This window comes from Seriola lalandi, unplaced genomic scaffold (assembly GCF_002814215.2).
Source record: "Seriola lalandi dorsalis isolate HSWRI2012SDOR001 ecotype SW California unplaced genomic scaffold, Sedor1 jcf7180002054873, whole genome shotgun sequence".
NCBI classification, from domain to species: Eukaryota; Metazoa; Chordata; class Actinopteri; order Carangiformes; family Carangidae; genus Seriola; species Seriola lalandi.
Genome location: NW_019525426.1, coordinates 439,840 through 452,601, shown reverse-complemented (window position 1 = coordinate 452,601; position 12,762 = coordinate 439,840). Strand labels below are relative to the sequence as shown.

At 41.1% G+C, this 12,762-nt stretch overlaps 1 protein-coding gene across 1 annotated transcript; it reads right to left on the bottom strand.

The window, feature by feature from the left end:
- Positions 1-324: 324 nt before the first annotated feature.
- On the bottom strand, positions 325-2,945 carry LOC111671205 (F-box/LRR-repeat protein 14-like). The gene has a single exon (XM_023428253.2). It carries the CDS (start codon positions 2,359-2,361, stop codon positions 1,150-1,152), a length of 1,212 nt encoding a protein of 403 aa, XP_023284021.1. The 5' UTR covers positions 2,362-2,945; the 3' UTR covers positions 325-1,149.
- Between the last annotated feature and the right edge of the window lie 9,817 nt (positions 2,946-12,762).

Below are 12,762 nucleotides of genomic sequence, written 5' to 3'. Positions count from 1 at the left end.
ACCTCAGCTGCACAAGCTGGTAAAATATGAGGTATTGATAATTGGTATTACCAGCTGTGAAGTGATTATGGATGATTATCCCAAGCTTAATTACATAATTCACTCTAGATTTCATTTAGCGGTAGCTTTCTCTAAAATACTATGCTTTTTAAAAAAAAAGAAGAAACTCGTCCGATTATCTTGTGCAGCATACACATAAGAACTTGGCTTTGATATTTCAAAATGGTACATTGAACTGCACAAACCTGACAGGCATAAGGTTATTATCACAACTCAAATAATAGTTGGTAAAACTCTTACAAATAACACAAAAATTTGACGAGATTGAAACATATTTGCCATCTTTATTCATAAATATCACTACTGTATGAATATAAAACAATCTTAAATTACTGCTTTTTTTAAACAAATACTCTGACACTATCATTGGAAGCTCCTCAGGAGAAAAACCACTGATGAACAGTTTAAGGTATTGCATATAGCCTTTGCAGCTGTTAATTACTACGCCTTACTGTAGTCTTGTTGATAAACCTTTGACAGAGTAGCATACTGGAACATCTGATACATACTTATTTCCTCAGGAATATGAAACATAGCCAACTATACATAGGTAAACAAAGACAGACAGGAGTGATCCACCCACTTCAATTTGAAGTACAATTTTGTCAACAACACTCATTCATTACAAAAAATATTGGTTACACAAGTAAAAAATACATCAGCCAAAAAAAACATTCTATCAAAACTTCAATCCAAGGTACTCCAGACTTTCTGTTAAGAGTTAAAATGCCTACCTATTATTCTGCAATGAGATTTTTTTTAAATATCAAAATCTCCATTGGTGTGTGAGTCACAAAAATATGCAAAGTAATCTAGTATTCAGCGATAGTAGGCACTCCTGTGTTTGATGGGTGAGGTAGCTAGATAGTAAGAACTGTACACTGGCTGAGATTTAACAATGCACCTCAAAAGGAGAGCACAAAACTGAAACAAAGTCAGAGTAAGAGTGGATATTGCAGCGGAGGTGAACAATATTCCAGTGATCAATGCTGAGCCCCTCTCCTTGTTTTTAGTCACAGTATAGAAGGTAAAATTAAGAAACCGAGCACTGTACACAATGAAACACATGTATACTAAATGGGAGGGCTTTCACCTCACTCTCTCACTCTCAGTCATCTGCCACAGTCCCAGGTTTAACACTTTAAGGCACGGGAGCTGTGTTATCCTCTCCAGACCTCTCTTGGTGATCTTAGTACAACCGTACAGATCAATTCCTGTCAGCTGGGTCAGGTGGTCGGCTATCAACTCCAACCCTTTGTCTGTGATTCTCACACACTGTCCGATGTTGAGAGTCTTGAGTTCATGCATCTGGCGTACCATCCTGTTAATGCCATCATCACTGATATGGCATGAACAAAGAGAGAGGGACTTGAGCTGATACAAGCCCTGGGCGATGTATGCCAGGCTCTGGTCCCCGATCTTATCACAGAAAGAGACATCAAGTCCAGACAGCCGGAGGGAGCCCATGGCCAGATGCATTATCCCTGTGTCACTGATGTTATCACAGGACCGCAGATTCAGGCTACACAGGTGGGTCATATGTGACAGGTGGATCATCCCTGCATCCGATATCCCTCCACAGAAGCTGAGGTTGAGCACTTTGAGCTTGTTTAGGCCCTTTGACACATGTTTGAGAGAAAGATCAGTCAGCTTCTGGCAGTCCTGCAAGGTTAACTTCTCCAGAGACAGGCAGCCCTCCGCAGCACTGCGGGTCATGCCAGACAGGTGACCGATGCCCACATCGGACACATGCCTGCAACTGCGCAGGTTAAGGCTCTTGAGTCTGTGCAAGCCCCAGGCAATGAGCAACAGGCCTGTGTTTGTGATATTGCTGCATCCCCCAAGTTCAAGCACCTCCAAGTTTTTGAGGTACTGGGCAATCCTGCCCAGGCTGGAGTCTGTGATCTGTTTACATAGACTGAGGTTCAGCACCCGCAGTGATGGGATGTCCTGCACAAAGGCATGTCCGAGTCCGTTGTCTGTGAGGTTGAAGCACCCACAGAGGTTAAGGCTTTCGATGTGCGGCATCCCTTGAATCACATAACTCAGACTTCGCCTCAGGCTGAGGATCTGAACTTTCTTGATCCCTCTGGTCTGCAGACTGGGGAACAGAGACGGGTTAGCCCGCCGCAGATGGAGCTTGGCTTCCACCCCCCTCCACACCGACTTGTGGTAGGACGCGTCTCTCCAGGCCGCGCACACTTGGGCTACTCTTCCTTTGTCTTTAACGTCCAGATAACTGAAAATAATGGCCAGGATCTCAGGGAAAAGGCACGATATATGTGTCTCCATTTCAAACATGGCTGCAGGTTGACTGCTTACAGCAGCAGAGGTTGCTTGTGGGCGACAATACTGTCGTAGTTAGCTCGCCGAAACTCTCCTGCAGAAGTTGTTGGCTGGCTCGGCGACGCTAGCTAATGTCAGCTAGCATACGGACAGGATAACTATAGCCAGTTAGCTTTGCGCGCAACGTATCAAAAATCCACCCATCTCACAGGAGAGAGGCTTACTATTAAACTCAATAAAATGATGGTACAAATGAACTACTAACGGCCAGTTCTTGGGTTGACAACGTGGACGCAGATGCAGGAAACTCCGAAAGGCAGTCTATTTACCTAGCGAGCTAGGCTAACGCTATTAGCTAACGTCGGCGTAGCGTTAGCATTAGCTGTCTAAACTTGTGAGCTTCAAAGACGAACAACCTCCTCGTCCAGTCTTTCCAAAACAATTTATTCTTCACTCCACCTCATCGCAGAGCGTATCCAAGAACTTTTCTGTTCGTAGAAACTTTCAGCTACAGAGCTGTTTCCTCGTACAAAGGTGACTGCCAGGCTCCTTTACCTTCAGAGGCATTTCCAGCAGCGTCGGAGCATCCCGGATCTCCACTAATGAATAAACCGACTCTGGTGGCTCAAAGCCGGTTCAGACACTGACCAGCGGCTACTACTGGAAGTAGTAAGTATCGTTACTGTTGTTGCTGGCTCCATAATACAATTCTAATACAACTATCAATGACAACATTTGGCTGCATTAAAAATATAGAATTAAGTACTTCAGGTGCAAATTAGAACAATAAAGTGTGTTTATTGTCTGATTCATGTTACAAAGGCACCTGTTTACGGTTACAAACAGTAAACAGGTCAAATATGAATATGATTAAGTTACTGTATTGGAGCAAAGTACTAAAGAGATAGTAGCTGCATATGTGATTTCCTAAAACATCACCATTAATTTATTGTTAGAATATAACGAACATATAATCAATATTTAACCAGTTCAGTGGGTAAAAAGTTCTCAGACCACAACATTATTAGTCTTTTTAAAATCAAAACACAATGCTGATAGGCTTTTTCAGTTCACTTTATAACCTACTTATAAAGCTGAGAAGAGAGATGTTTGTATTAGTGTTCGTTCACTTTTGGGGAGACTTGAAAAAGATTCTCAAAGAGATGCCTCTCTGAATATTTGTATCCTTTGTGCTAACTTACCTTGAAACCAACCACTTTTGTTCCAAATTGCTCGATGTTTTACCCCATGTAATCCTTTCATTTATTATTTTTATGACAATAATTTTTGCAGTTAAGAAAATGAAAAAAACAAAATAAAGCAAAACAAAAGCAACAGGATGAACAAAAAAATAAAGACTGTTTAGTGTGTTTAATATAACTGTCTCTGTTGACTGTTAACAAATAACAAATGATAAGTAATAATAAGTGTGTAAATAATAATAATAAGTGGACTGACATACAAAACCAGACATACAGGAAATTATTTTTAGCTATGTGTTTGTGTTACAATTCCTAAGCATAACATTTTTCTTTTTTAATTTGGGGTGAAAATTCATCAGTTTTGTGAGTTTCCACAGGCCTACACTGTGAGAGGATTTCAGGTGACTGCTAAATACTCCCAAGTGTTGAGAATATTAACAGAAAATGTTACTTGATTAATATATGTATTGATCACACATAGTATACACACAGTATGTTATTTTGGAACTAATGTGTCATTGATTGACCCTAATATAATGTAGTTATACCATCTTGACATGAAAAAAAAGTCCCCTCTAGAATTAAGTTGCATCATGCAAAAGATATGCAGCATAAATATTTTAGAGCAGTAATGTCTCTGCAGAAAACTATGTGCTCAATATTTTGCCCTGATTTAGAAAAAGGATCATATATTTATTGTTGGAAGTTTTTCACGGACCACTGGCAAAGAGAGAGGCTGACTCGTCCTCCAGATGCAGCTGAGAACAGTCTCTGTGAATCCTTATTCTAAAAATACTAAAATACTCACACATCCCGCATCAACCCAGAGAGAGACACTTTTGTTCAGAGGACTCTGCTGTGTCACCCGCCTCCCTCTCGAGTGCTACTTGGTGGAAATGTCTTTAACCTGGCAGGATGCCTACAGTTACCGCAGCGAGACATTCACTGACCTGGTCAACTCTGGCTGCTGGGAGGACACGCAGGCTGTGCTTTGCAGTGATTGTTAGAGGTTCAGTGTGGATGAGACAAGAGAGGCAGAGTGGCACTGGGTCTTGTATACTCACACCAAGCATTAGACTGGTTACACATAAACAGTTATAAGAGATAAACAAATGGGGTTACACAATAATAACAACTCAATTGTGCACAGGAAAATACATTACACAGTTTCTGAAGAATAAGTAGGAAAAAAACAATGTTGGCTGTGAACAAAAATCTAACTTTGCAACGAATATTACTTCTATGTCGTTTATAATTCTTTTTTTTGTTAAGAGTGTTGTTTATGTCTGTTTAAACTTCCATGTCATGTGTCTGGCACCACCAACGAGAAGTTAATGTTAACTTCAGGGGCACTGCTAGAAATCCTGGGCCCCCTGACAACAGCTCTCTCGGGGCCCTGATACAATAAATATCTACAATTCCTGACATGTTTCAGGTCTGCTGTGCAGCTCTGAGCCTCTGAATTATTCTCCACCACAGAGCTCACCCAACCTTCACCAGCTATCGTACAACTAGTAGGTCTCTACAGCTTTTCATTTTGCAAGGGCTCAAACAGGCAGAAACTGCACGACAGTGGAAACCACAGAGCCAGAAACCATCCAGAATTTTGATAGGAATAACATACCAAACTGAATATAAATGTAGAACAGTCTCCAGTATTCAAATGAGGAAGAAGTCTATAAAAAACTACAGCTACTAAGTTCAAAATGCTGCAACCAGGGAAAATAAATCACATTACCCCCCTGCTTAAGACACTTCACTGGCGGCCTGTACCTTTAAAGTTCTTTTACTTATTTATAAAGCTTTAAATGGCCTTGCTCCTCCGTATATCAGAGATTGTCTTTCATTTTATGTTCCACCTAGATCACTAAGGTATGCCAATGCTCAATGTTCCTTACCTGTCCCATAGAAATACTGCTTTTTGTTTTTAAGCCCCTAAACTGTGGAACTCACTGCCTCTGGATATTGGAACAGAAGCTATAGGCATTTTCAAAAAGAAATCCAAGGTTCCTCTTTGTAATCTGTCTTTTTAATTCGTAGTAATGTTAATTCAGAGTAATGTTATAGCTTTTGCTTCAGTTTTTAACTTCTTATCATCGGGTTTTATCACTTTTATCCGTTGTGTTTAATTTATTCTATTGACTTTTATTATGACATTTATTTATCAGTTTACTGTTTTATTGTAGTAGATTTTTAATTTCTAATCTTTTTTTGGGTGTGTTGTTTTAATCTTGCTCCGTGAAGCACTTACATAATAAGGTGGAGTTGAGTTGAGTTGAGTTGGGAAGGGGACTCCAGCACATGTATAAATGACATGACAATGGTGAGAAAGTAAATAATGATTATGTTTTCACCACTTTATACTGTATACATACAGTATCTACTACTGCTGTAGAAACTAAATGAAGGAAATGACCACCTGCAAAAAATGAGGAGTTATTTGAAATTTAGACCATATATATTATGCACTATTTAAATTACCAAACATGCAACGCGATAAACATCCAAGTATCAATTGCTGCATCTGTTTTAGTTTGTATAAGAGGAGCCAAAGTTCCATTTAGTCATTGCGTGATACCACATACATTATCTATAATGATGTGGTGTCAGGCATCATTTACTTGAATTTCTGCCACTGAAGCAAATGAGCCCTTTTCCTGCCATTATCAACTCCTGTCAAAGTGCCCTGGAGGAGACCACCAAGCCCCATCGAAACTACAGCGGAGATGTTGAGTACAAGATAATGGTCGTAAAACAGAAGGATCTGAGATATTTGTTTATTCCTTTATTGGTCCCACAGTGTGGAAATTTGCGTTCTGGTGTGTTTAGATGACAATGTTTAGAATTTAAAAAGGCAAAACATATGACACTCTCAAAACTCAAAGTGCTTACAATGGTATTTAAGACCACATGGAGATGGAGAAAGCGAAATAGACTGGTCACTGCTTGCTCTTGGAGAACTGAAGGCAAATATGAAACTATTACCTCTGTGTATGAAAGGCCAGTTGAAGGCTCAGATCAAAAACATCCAAGATTATATTTATCCACCAAATTTGAAATTTACTTCCCCTTCATTATTTTCTGTGCAACAGCTCTAGCTGACAGATCAATCAAAGCTGTGTGGGTGGTCCGGGCCAGAGGTGGGCCTCTATGGACATGCAGTGATTTAATAGTCAGAGTTAAAAGTCCGGTGTTATTTTACCATTTGGGGGAGTACAACATTTAATTATCATTCACACGCCCCCTTGGTAAATCAAAGTATCATTTTAAAATCATTTTTATGGCATGAAACAAAGGCTGTGAACCCATGATGCTGTTAAATATCACGGGGGAAAATGCTGGTTTCTTCCAATTTTGACAGTCAAGGGACATGAGCTTAGTATATCGTTTTACAATATTAGGATATTTATTTATTATTTTAATCAACTTTTGGAGGGGGGTGTATAGCAGGTCTCTCAATGGACAACTTTCACTTGTTTTAAATGTTTAGAATTTATTGTTACCTCCAGTCTTATTTTTCATTTTTGTCTTTTATTTGCTGCACCTGCCTGAAAAGCTTGTCAGCGTAAAGACTTCAGCTATGACAAACAGTACTTTGACTTACTGTGGTGCATGTGACTCAAAATTGTCTCTTTCTATACCTGAAATAAAAGCAGACTTAGGGGAGACGCAGTGAGTATCATGGCCTGGTTAATCTGCCATATTTTTTGACAACTGGCAGACACTAAGTTCTCTCTATTGTGGAGAGGACAATAACTATTCATTTCCTTATGTTGGATTTATCTTTGTTCAGCTCTGTGAGCTCAGGTCCACATCTGGCCAGCAGAGGGCAGCGCTGATCTAACAAAACAATCGATAAAATCAAAAAGAGCTCTCCACACACAGATTATTACCATTTCAAACAAATCCTTTGCATATAACAGAATCAGTCGGTCAAACAAAGAATTGTAAGTATGTGCTTTGCAATGGGAAGAAACGTGAACTACAGGGTCTGAAACATTTGAAGGAGGCGGATCAAACAGACATAAGGGCAGAGAGATAGAGACGAGAAACGGTTTGGTATAGATGGGGAGGAAAATAAGCTAAAGACAGGGGGAGAGAAAGTGAGGGATAGTGATTCCCCTCTCGGCCTCCCCTGTGGCTGGACTTGTCTCTGCTAATGACCCTGTCTGCTGGCTCACACAGACAGATGGTGAATTAACTCCAATTAGCCCACTCTCACCAGATCTCCTCTGACAGTTCGCCACACACACACACACTCGCGAGCACACACACACACACACACACACACACACACACACACACACAAAGACAAGACAAACAAGAGGTAACTTGGAAACCCTCCAGCTGTTTACATTTGTTTATTCTAAATTTGTTGAAAAGTATAAAACAGCAATTTCTGTTTCAGCACTTATTTGAAATAGGAACATCTAAACTCATGTGATAATAATCGTAGTGAAATTTTAACATAAATTTTATGGTTTATGTCATTTGAAGTGAAATTGATGCAGATATGTTTTAGAAACATTTGCAGAATAGTAATACATATTGTCATTGTGGTAACATATGCACTGTTTCACACACACACACACACACACACACACACACACACACACACACACACACACACACACCGGAAGAGACAGTCACTACTGTGGGACTGTGACCTCCTGTCATTGTTTTCAGAGTTGGCGAGGTGTGACCAGTCATCATTCATACAGTGCACATTCTCTGAGTGACTGAACTCACATGACATGTCAAACAGAGCATAGTGTGTGTTGTGTCTCCACAGAGCTGTGTGTCAGTATAATTGTCACTCACAGGACACGTATGCTTTTTATAATTTATCACACTGAGGAGAATATGTCTCTGACAGGACAGGGATGATGCTCAGTGTGTGTGTGTGTGTGTGTGTGTGTGTGTGTGTGTGTGTTTAACAGGTGTTGTCCCTGCTGCTAAAAGGACTCCATCTGGGAGTTTGCCCAGGCGGTCCTTCGTGACCTCTGACCGTGTCCGTAAACAGGGTCAGCAGGTGCTGAATGGAGGACAAAGGTCAGGAGGTCAGCTACTATGTGGCTGGACACGATGACATTATCGAACACTGAGGGGAAATAAACACTGGTAATGCAGTAGCATGGCAGTCCACAAGCCTTTCTATTTCTACGAAGTGTGTATGTACTCGCTGAATGTGCTAGCGAACGTTTGTGAGTAAAACTGAGTGTATGTGTGTGTGTGTGTGTGTGTGTGTGTGTGTGTGTTTGAGCAGAGTGGAGTAATCCCTTTAAATCTCTTTAGCTGTTCTGATCCATGCTTCAGAGCATGGGGGCAGTATGGACGGCAGCTGTCTGTGAAGGATGTGTGACCCAGGCAGCGCAGAGGACACTGAGGGAGTCAGTCGTAACACTGCCTGACCTCTGACCTCAGCTCAGAGGAGGTCACACACACTGTTTACTGTAGAGTGTGGATTAAACTAGACCTCCCATAACTCAATCCCTCCAACCCTCTCCTGTCTATTTGTGTGTCTGTGTGTGTGTGTGTAGTCCTGCTGACGGTATGACGCTGAAGTGAAAAGACAAGTGTCACCAAACCATTATGTCGAGAGAGAGAGAGAGAGAGAGAAGGAGAGCTGCAGAGAGAGAGAGAGAGAGAGACAGAGAGAGAGAGAAAGAGAGAGAGAGAAGGAGAGCTACAGAGAGAGGGAGAGAGAGAGAGAGAGAGAGAGAGAGAGAGATAGTTAAGAAGAGACAAATGTGACAAATGAGAAGCGATGAGCGAGATGTGGGTTGAGATGTAGAGGCGTTGACGTGTGTGTATGACTGACAGAGCAAAAAAAAAGAAAAAAGAAAGAGAGGGAAGATGAAGATAGAGGCACAAAGGATGGAAGGAATGAATTAAGGCAATATGCAGAGGAGTGAAAAAAAGAAGACTGTGATCAGTCAAATCCTGAGCTGTAAGATGAAGGTCTTGACTCGAACGAAGATTCTGTTTATTTTTCTATAGTTTGGGTCTTGTACTTACAGATTAGGCTTTTCTGTTAGATAAAATAACATTGTACTTATCAAAGTAACAGCTGAGATCCAGAAGTATAGTGACATTGCTACAACGAAGACCAATGGTGCAAGAAATTAACAGATATATAGTCAAACATATTGTAAACAAGCCAACGGTTTTGACAGAAGGTGGAAAAAAAAGCAGGTGAATGGAAAAGAGATCTGGATAATGTGGGCTCTAATAACACTAAGCTGAGGATGGTCATATCTGTGGAAGAAAAAATAGCTGAGATATTTTGCACAGGAAATGACAAAGAACAACACAGTGACATAAAGAAAGAGAATAATACGACAGGTTCTCTAGAGCTGGCGAGGAATATAATTTCCCCTGGAGTCAACATTACACAGGATACTACAGAGAGGCGGTTGAGGGGAGTAGGAAACAAAAGAAAAGAGCGACATTTTCAGACGACAAGACAGTGGATTCTGCTGAGAAAACAATAATGGTCAGAAAAATGAGTAGCATCTTGCCTTTTTCTTGACCTTCAACCATTAATTAAAAAAAAAAAAAAGCAACCTTTTTTCTTATTTTTAGCCATTGCGCCATGTTCCTATATCTCAACAGTCAGCTCGGTGAGCACAGTGTTATTATTACCAATAGTTATAATGGCCAACGTGGAAAAATAAGATCCGAGTTTAATTCACCACAAGTATCACTTAAAACGTGTGTGTGTTAGTTCAGTACCTACAGCTGGGGTCAGTGTTTCCCAGCATGCTCTGGATCAACGCACTGTGTGCCAGTGGGATGGAGCGCTTCATTAACCACTTCTTCCTGTAGTGCGCCGCAGCTCAGTAACATGCTGCCACCATACAAACATACAGCAAAATGGGCTTGAAGACAGGCAGTGACACATATGCAAATACACGCACAAACACACACTCAGTCATCATGGCTCCTTTTCCTCTCCTCCCTCAGCGTGTTGCTCAGCTTGTGAACTCTCAGTTACAACACAGAGCCTTGTTTTTTTATGCTGCATAAATTGATGTGTTCCTGTAAAAAAAATGTTTTCCCCAATGCATCTTTGTTCTACTGTGTATTTCACCAACACTGCACCGTTGTTGCTGCTGTTGTAGTGTGCTTTATATGTGCTAAGCCCCCCCCCCCCCTTTCCTCATTTGCTTCCCTCCGGGGCTGATGTGATTTAAGGCTGTGCTTGAAGAATGAAGACTGGGCTGTTATCTGCCTGTTATTGATGCGAGCCGTAACTCTCACTGTCCACACTCCATAGGCAGACGGAAAGAGAGACAGAGGACTGCTGCTCTAGATAGATGGGTGGATGGAAGAAAAGAAACAGTGGAAAGATAACGGCGGCAGATTGATGGCTTTCCCTGTAAGGTTCAGACTTCAGACTGTGTTTGTTTTTCACAGTCATGTAAAAACAACAGTGTGCATGTTATAAAAATGTAGAGATTTGAGTTCTCCTACTATTTCCCCCCCACCCTGCAGCTCTCCCCTCTCTTTTTCTTCCACCCTCCCTCCTCTTTCCTTCCTATTTCCTCTGCTTTCACCCCCCCCCCCAGTACTACTCTCCCCTCTTTCCATCTGTACATTATGTAGATGTCAATAATTTAGCACAAGATTCAAGAATTCAGTGCTTAACAACAAGTTACGATCTTCGCTATAAAAGCCATAAAATATGCATTTGTGAATAAAATATGATTCTGTCTCTTTCAAAGCAGCTGAAACCTGTCAGGATTGCCATTTGTTTTCTGACAGTATCGCAGTGAAGTGACAGTTCAAAAGCGGGGGTTTGTCTTTATCTTGGCAGGTTTTCAATCTTTGCTCTATTTCTGCACACCGCAGAGCATTATTTTGTATCCATTGTTTTGTAGACCGTCTTTCATCTCCAGGGCTTTGTTGTTTTCTCACTCTCTTGCCGTCTCTCGCTCTCTCCCCCTCTTACATCGTGACTTCTTCTCTTTTTTTCCCTTCTCTTTTACAGTTTCATCTTGTATGGTACAGTAACAGTAGCACTGGGCTCGAAGCTCATAAACAGCTAACACATCCCACTCTAACTGCCCCTCCAATCACCTGCCTCATAAAAATCACCCAGCTCTAAACACACTGGCACTTCCCTCTCCTGCTTCCTATTTCTCCTGCCATCCTCCCCTCCCTCTGCCTTTCCACCCCTTTCCTCCCTCCTTCTGCTCACACCTCCCTCCTCCTCCCCCTTTACCCCCACAGGCCTGGAGATCGTTTCTTTGTTCCTGACATCTGTTTTGTTGGGTGATTAATTGAGATGAGCATGTGGGGTGAAGGCCTGTAGAGGGGGAGCTCAGACCCCCCAGGTAATGTGCATGTGTGTGTGTGGACGTGTGTTAAGGTGTGAGAGCATGCGACTGAGTGTGTGTACTTGTGTGTGTGTGTGTCTGTGTGTGTGTGTGTTGGCAGCGGAGCTACAATAATCCTTGATTTGGGTAGTTAGTGCAGACTGCCAGGATTTCCCTCAAGAGCCATGCAATATGAAACATTTGAAAATCTGTTATCTTGATAAAATGTTTTAAAACTGCTTGGCTTCAACAGAAAATCTCCTCTGTCTTTTCTCAGTGTTTTAAATCAGCAGTGTAAGATGTTAAGTGTCAACTGACTGACTGGTGACAACACACCAGTATGCCAGATATCCCAGAAGGCAGAGCTGTGATTTGCAGGAAATCATGATACAATATAACCACCAGTATGCATCACTCTAACACATCTGTCTAAAATTTACAGTAAATGAGATGTAGACCTATGCTGGTAAACAGAAATAATTACAAATGACTAATCTGTCTGTAAACACACTGGAGATGGACACACAGTATCTTCACAATGATAATTTAAAAAAGAAATAAAAGACACCAAAATATATATAAAGATGACGCACGTCTTGACACACATTTCAGGTTTTGTTATCAACCCTAATCAGCACACATGGCTGGTTACACACCGTGTTTACTTCTATCTTCTTTAAAATATTAATAGGAATACATTACCACAATGGTGATAGCCTATTATTTAAAGCAATTATGAACAACACCAATAGTAATGGAAGCCCAAAGCCCAGCTATTATATCATCTCTCACATTGTAGGTCAACATAGATGAAGAGCTTACACACACACAAACACACACACATAACCACTTGTTATGACGAGGGCTTCAACGGAGTGGGGTGTTTCTCAATT

Excerpts from the sequence above, each read along its gene's own strand:
- LOC111671205 (XM_023428253.2), bottom strand. The coding sequence starts at position 2,361 with ATGTTTGAAATGGAGACACATATATCGTGCCTTTTCCCTGAGATCCTG.